Raw genomic sequence first — 7,111 nt, 5'->3', positions numbered from 1 at the left:
GATCATATCATGGCATCATTTCACAACATTATGTTATCCAAATGAAGGATCTAAACAAATTGTATTTAAAACTTAAAGCTGCTATAATGTATGTATTTTTTTTATAATAATGTATGAGTTGTCAATGTGAAAACAATGTAAAAACTATGTGACAATGTAAAAGGGGGTGGCTCATAGTGAGATTTATGGCACTTTATAGTGAGTAAGCTTGTTGTTTAGCAGTCTGATTCGAACGTCACTGTTTTGGTTCCCTCTTAATGGTTTCATCTGCAGCATGCAGCTGTTTTCAGTAAAAAGCTCTACAAACCCACTGTACACTACCTGCTCATCACCAAGCAAGGCAGACATAGTTCAAGACTACTTAACTGGTGAACATAGTGGAGCATTCAGCAACTAAATATACAGTTATTTGCCTCAGGAGTTGACAGGGACAAAAAAACAGAGCTAAAAGAGAGTGAATATTGGACTTTCATCAGGTGGGCAGAAACATGATTCTATTTGAACGATAATGTTGCTCCATCACTGCTAAATGTGATTGTATGTCCGTATTGTGTTCACAACTTGTTTCTGCTTCCCCCAGTGGCCAAAAAACCCCCAGTTATTTCATTTTTGAAAAAACAAGTGGTTTCATACACATACGTGAAAGTGGAAAAGTAGTGCATTGGATTAAATATCAGACTGTTTTAAAATGTGATTGAGCATATATTTGCCATCCCATGATCCCATTGCATCTTCACCTCCGACTGCAAGCCTGTGTACGAATCTAATTCCATCATCAAGTTTGAGGACGACACTACGGTGATTGGTCTCATCAGCAACAACGATGAGACTGCCACAGGAAGAGATCCAGCACCTGGCCACAGTTGCACTGAAAATAACCAGCTCTCAACACCACCAAAACCAAGAGCTCATCGTGGACTCAGAAAGGAGCCAAGAGGCACGCACGACACCATCCACATCGAGAATGGCTGTTGAGCGTTGTCTCCAGTTTCAAGTTTCTGGGGATCCACTCTCGGCGGACATGTCCTGGTCAACCAACACCTCCTGCCTGGTCAAGAAGGCTCACCAGCGCCTCTTCTTCCTGAGGCACTGAGGAAGAATCAGCTTTCCTCAACTATCCTGGTGAACTTCTATCGCTGTGCAATGAAGCATCCTGACAAACTGTGCACAGTGTGGTATGGGAGCTGTTCTTGTTGCAGACGCAAGGCACTGCAGCGGGTGGTGAAAACCGCCCAGCGCATCACCGGGACTCCACTGCCCGCCATCGAGCACATCCAGAGGAAACGCTGTCTGCATCGAGCTCGCACATCCTGAAGACTCCTCTCACCCAGCCCACAGACTGTTTCTCTCCTGCCCTCGGCAGGCGTTTCAGGGTCCTCCGGACCAGGACCAGCAGACTAAAGAACAGTTTTTTCCCCAAGCTTTCTCTTTTTGAACTCTATCCTCATTGATCCCACTCCCCTCATAACTGACAGACTCTCCTCTCCCTCCCACACCTGCCCATTTTGTTTACTGCAATATATAATGTTCATCTGCCTGCTGACTGTTACTATAACACTGTTTACATCTGCCATCTTTTGCACTACTTACCTTTTGCACTACTTACATTCATTTGCATTGCTGACTGTTTATTATTTACAGTACCAATTGTTTACATTTACTCCGCACTACCGTACTTTAACTTAATATGCAATTACTTTCCACCGCACTTTAATTCGGATAGTTTCTGCCCAACTTTACCTTATTTCATTAGTATATTGCTGTTTGCACATATCTGTAAAAATTTGCAATTATAGTAATATCCACCAATTCCTAGCTGTAATCTTGCTCACAATACCTGTTATCTATATTTTGTATTCATAGGCACAAACCCTCTGTAAAACTCTGTTTATAATAGTATTCTTTTCTATATTATTCATTACATATCCATGTCTTGCACTTACGGAACCATGGTATTCCTGCACTTACTGCTATTGATTCTGGTTAGACCCAAACTGCATTTCGTGCCTGTACCTGTACATGTGTAATGAAAGAAGTTGAATCTAATCTAATCTAATCTAACAAGTATCAATATTGGATACATGCTCTTATTTATATTTTGTCTTTATCATATAACCCACTGTACTTTTTACGTTAATATCTGAGGCAACCAAGCAATGTTCAGGGAAGAATTTTCCAAATGCTCACTGTTTTATAAAGTCCTTTAACCTATGTAGGGCTGTCATTTATTATTTCCATTAGAAAATTATTATATTGGGTTCTATTGTTTAAATTTTAAAAGTTGTTTAATAGTTTAATCTAAAAAAATGCCAAAGGTAACTTTCTTTCCCCGACTAACCGTCTGTAACACATAAGGGTTACCCTCTTACTGATATAAAACCGAAAAAGGCAGAAAATTCCTACATTTGAGATGTTTGATAAATAACTTAAATTGTTGTCAGTTATATGGATTGTATAATTGTATAATGGATTAATTGCATCATTACTTGCAGGTCCTAAGAGTAGAAATACCAATCTATAAATTCTGCTCACTGTCCATCATTTTCATGTACAGCAACACAAGACTGAGGTCTAACTGGTCACGGATCAGCACAGTCATTCATTCTGCTGATGTACTGTTAAAACAAGCTTAGAGCACTTCGGGGGGCCTGGCTACAGAACCGTTGAGTCTAACTGGTTTCTTAAAAATGCCATGGCACTTTAAACTGCAACATCCATCATGTCATCCATCCTCCCACTTAACCACACCAGTAGGTCCCATAGAGAACAAGCAGATGAGGAGAGTCAATACAGCTCTTTATTTCACTTTAACAATGGCTCTTCAGTGACAGCTGAGCTAGATTCCCTTCAGTCTGAGTCATATATTGGCCTGGACTACCACCATATTCACTACTACTCCCTGTGATATTAAAGCTGTCTTTATTACATTGCTATTCATTGGTGAGCATCTATATTATTCACTACCTAAGAGTAAAGCTGCCAAGCTCTCCGGTTCATATATAATCCTTATCACATTAAAACCCTTGCTTGAAAGTCTCTGTGAGTATTAAACTACTTTTATCAGTCTTCTTTCATGAGTGATAAGTACAAAAGCTCACCGTCTTAGCCCCTTATATACCAGTTATTCAGCATAAGTTTCTCTCATTGATAGGACAGAACTTTTTCCCCTTAAAAAAACTTTTCTGCAGTTTTTAGCTTAATTCTTTCACTCCAACTACAGGAAATGACACATGGATTTTGCTCCATCTCTCATGGTTTAATCTCAGTGTATCTCTCCTCCCAGCTATAATTTCTATCTGATTAAAGTTAGCCTTGGGTTCTGAAACGCTGACCCATGATTCAACAATGAAAGCGTAATGCATGCGTACCATGAAGGAGACCTCTCTCCTTGCTGAATAGTCGTATAGACACTAAGCATTGCACATACACACACAAATGCAAGCATGACATCATCTGCCACTGTGTCACAGTTTGGCTATAAATGGAAATGGTAGTCTCAGTTAAACCAATGACGTCTCATCTTAACAAAGCCCCCCCCCACGTGAATAACATAAGGATGAAAACAGGCCATGTCACTGCTGTTTATCATGACGAGCAGCCAGCCAGTCGTGACTGATTTTGCTGCATGTTCATTAAAGAAACAGCTGATGATACTAGCGGATGCTGTAGTAAAGCATGGGCTAATCATGATGAGAGCATTGCTGTTATTTTGCATTTCTGTTTTTTGATCATTTGATGTCGTACAAGGACTAACATTAACATTTGTTATCTCTATGTGAGAGTTTGTGTATACATGTATAAAATTTAAATTGTTTTAGAGCATACAAAACATAGATGACCTTAACCTTTTTTATTACAATAAACCTTATGATGTGAAAAAATGCACACCTTCCAACCATAACACTAAAATCACTCATACAGAGATTTAAATTCTAGAAATTAGTTCACAGTAAATTTAATTGAGCTCCTTGCTTTTCCACATTTATTTCTAGATGCTTACAGTTACAAATGTTTTATTCGGACCATCAAAAGATTTTTTACAATGATATATGTATATGTGTGGTATATGGGCAAGTTTGGGCCAAAATGTCAACGTCACATTTTTCACATTAAGCTCTTCATTGACAAGAGAGAAAGCAGAATAAGTCAATTAAACATGAGTAAACCGTGAAATATGCACATCATAATTTCCTAAAGCCTAATGTGATGTCCTCAAATGTATTGTTTTGTCTGACCAACAGTCCAAATATTTTCACTTAACTATAATATTAAAGCATCAGATCTTCACATCTGAGAAGCATGATTGAAATGCTAAATAAAAAAATCCATTTGGCTTATATAATCTTATCCTAACACATGTATATCCATATGAGCATGTATGGGAGCCTTATCAAAAGTGTCAAATCATTATGTATTTATGTTAAAAAAAAAAACTTTAACTGGCCAATCTATCCATTTTTTGTAACTTTCAAACACCAATATTGGTAACTGGAGAATTAATCTAGTGTCAGCCGGGCCCTGCTAAGAAGGATTTTTTTTCATCTAATGAAAATCTAATGACTGAGTTTTTTTTTTCAGAAAACTCAGTTGCAAATTAATTATACATGACATTGCGTCATGGCTTGGTTATAGATAGTTTGTTTTTCCACAGTCAGTCGTCTTGCATTTATTTGGGACATTTACCGTCGCCAAACTCCATTTGAACAGAAATCACCACAGAGCTCATGTGTCATGAGCTTGCTGTACTGTGTGTATGTATGTGTGAGTGTGTGTGTGTGTGTGTGTCTGTGTGCGTGTGTGCATGTGCGCACGTGCATGCATGCATGTATGTGTGTAGAGCATATATGTGTGTAGAGCATGTGTAGACTGTCTGGGTCCGAGTTGTGGATTTAGACATCAGGGGCTTGGCATGCTGATTACAGAGGTTTCAAGCCACAGGGAACCACAGGAACTCTCCTCGTTCTCCTCTCTCTTTCTCTCTCCAGCACCATCCCTCCATCAGTTCAGGCTGATTTGCAGGGATGGAGGTAAAAGCAGCGGGCCTCGGGCTAATGTGGATGGTTTCTGTGCCTTGTGATAATCAACCAAATTACATAGCTTTGCTTCACTCATCCATGCTCCATAAGCTTATACCTTAATCAATTTCACAAAGCACAGTTAAGCAGTGTGGATTGTAACAGCACAATGAGATATATTATACACTGTAGCAAACATAAGCACTGCTGACGGACTGTTATTGTTCCAGCTTAACTAATTTCATATGGATTTGTGGTTTTATTCTTACTTCAATGCCACTCAAAACCACAAAAGGAGGTCATACAGAAATCCTGCAAAATAGATAAAAGATGCAGATACTTCCATAGTGACCTCTCCTCTATTTGCAATAGCCACATAGTGTCCACATATTTATCAATTGCTACAACAGTCTCCTTATTTCCTGCAAGGGATCTCGAACTTTGAGGATATCCCATTTATGTATCCTGCTGCCAGCTCCGTCTCACATCTAATGATTACCTTATGGGGAGGAGGAAATAGCCAGCAGGGTTACCACAGCCATGCTGGGACAGACAGACTGCACCACTAGCACTTTTACAGCCTCTGACAGTCCAAATGACCTAAGAGTGGGATTTAAATAGTCAGAGAACTGGAGAAGCCTACACGATTGATCGGTTAAAGGAATGGGGCTTTCTATGAACTAGATTTTACTGTGTGAGTGTGTTTCTCCACATATGTGTGTAACATGTGTGTCATAACAGGGTCATTATTGTTGGAGTGCATCTCAGCGTTGACTGAACGTTGTTAATTTCTCAACATCAGTTATGACTTTGGCCATGATTGCACTTTGTTTTGACTATGAGTTGTGAAACATCTTCAGAGATTAAGAATTTGTGATGATGACCTGATAGTAATAATAGAGGTCAGTGTTTTTGTGTGAGGAGTTTTTTATATTTCAGTGGATCATTTATAGCGCTGTAGGACATTTAGGTCTGCCTCATTTTAGACTTTGTTGTATTTTTAGCAAAGCTGGTGGCATTGTCCCTTGACTTTTCATCTAGCACAGCAGTTATTTTTGATTTGTCCAATATTTTGGTTTATGACTAAATACTTAAAAACGTAAAAAGACAATGTGTTTAGTGCTAATTAGGAAATCTAATCTAATCTAATATTCTAAACTAAGAAGGTGAACAATGTAAAAAATACATGCAAAACAGCATTGTCACTGTGAGCATGTTGCCATGCTAACTTTAACATTTTGCCAAAAGCACTGCTGTGTTTAGCCTTAGTATGGCTGTAGACTCGCCTTGTATTTTGTTAATTTTTCCTGTAGTTAGGGAGAACCATAAATGTAAAATGAGTGCTCGGGAATCTCAGAAGAGGTTTCCATGACAAATATTTACATATTGCAATTAAATTATATTTTTGCAATTCTCAGACAATCACTCATACCTTTTATTGAATCCAGGCTCCCTTTGTTCACGTAACCCAACAGGTCAGTAGTTCTAAAAATACCAAATGGGAAGCCAAATTATTATTATTGCCCCAATTCGGTAGAACGGCACTTCAAAATGAAAACTAGATTTAGACTTCTCTTAATTAATCCTTTTGGGATGACTTCCGCAAGGAAATTGAAAAATTGAAATCTTTCTGGAACAATCGCAAGGGTACTTTGTGTTTACAAAAATGCAATTCCTCATGGTTTGCATGTGAGCATGGGGTCTGCTTTTAAATTAGCTTGTGCAGATGAGGGATGTGAAGACTTGTGTCGTCCCTGTACATGCCCCAGGTTGGATGCGTAAGCTGGAGTAGCAGCAGCAGCAGCAGCATGGGACACAAATGAGAAGGACAGCGCATCTCTTTCTCGCTCTCTCTGTGCTGTGCATGTGTGTGGGCTTGATGGAGACAAGGCAGGGAGGCATGAGTGCTGCTTAGTGCTCTGGTGAGGTCATCAGACTATGGCTAGCTAGCATCACCACATCACACTGATTTCTCTTTTTCATTCGCCACCATCTCCCTGAACCTCTGCTGTTATGTTTGGAGAAAGGAGGTTTTTCGGGGACTTGAGCGAATTAGATAGTGTTTGTGTGTGTGTGTGTGTGTATGTGTGTGTGTG

The 7,111-nt window shown here is 39.2% G+C and overlaps 1 protein-coding gene across 3 annotated transcripts in view; it reads left to right on the top strand.

Annotated features, from left to right (window-relative positions):
* Nucleotides 1-7,111, top strand: part of septin9b (septin 9b) — a 79,708-nt gene that overhangs the window by 3,460 nt on the left and 69,137 nt on the right. The window contains exon 1 of one of the 3 annotated variants that reach the window (XM_032500228.1): nucleotides 4,895-5,027. The exons of the other annotated variants lie outside the window; for them this stretch is intronic. Within the exon in view, the coding sequence (XP_032356119.1) occupies nucleotides 4,910-5,027 (118 nt within the window). The 5' untranslated portion in view covers nucleotides 4,895-4,909. Of the gene's footprint in view, nucleotides 1-4,894; nucleotides 5,028-7,111 lie in introns of those variants that run through there. 3 annotated transcript variants of the gene reach the window in all.

The sequence above is a fragment of the Etheostoma spectabile genome, chromosome 2 (assembly GCF_008692095.1).
Source record: "Etheostoma spectabile isolate EspeVRDwgs_2016 chromosome 2, UIUC_Espe_1.0, whole genome shotgun sequence".
NCBI classification, from domain to species: Eukaryota; Metazoa; Chordata; class Actinopteri; order Perciformes; family Percidae; genus Etheostoma; species Etheostoma spectabile.
This window is presented reverse-complemented; position numbering and strand designations above follow the sequence as displayed.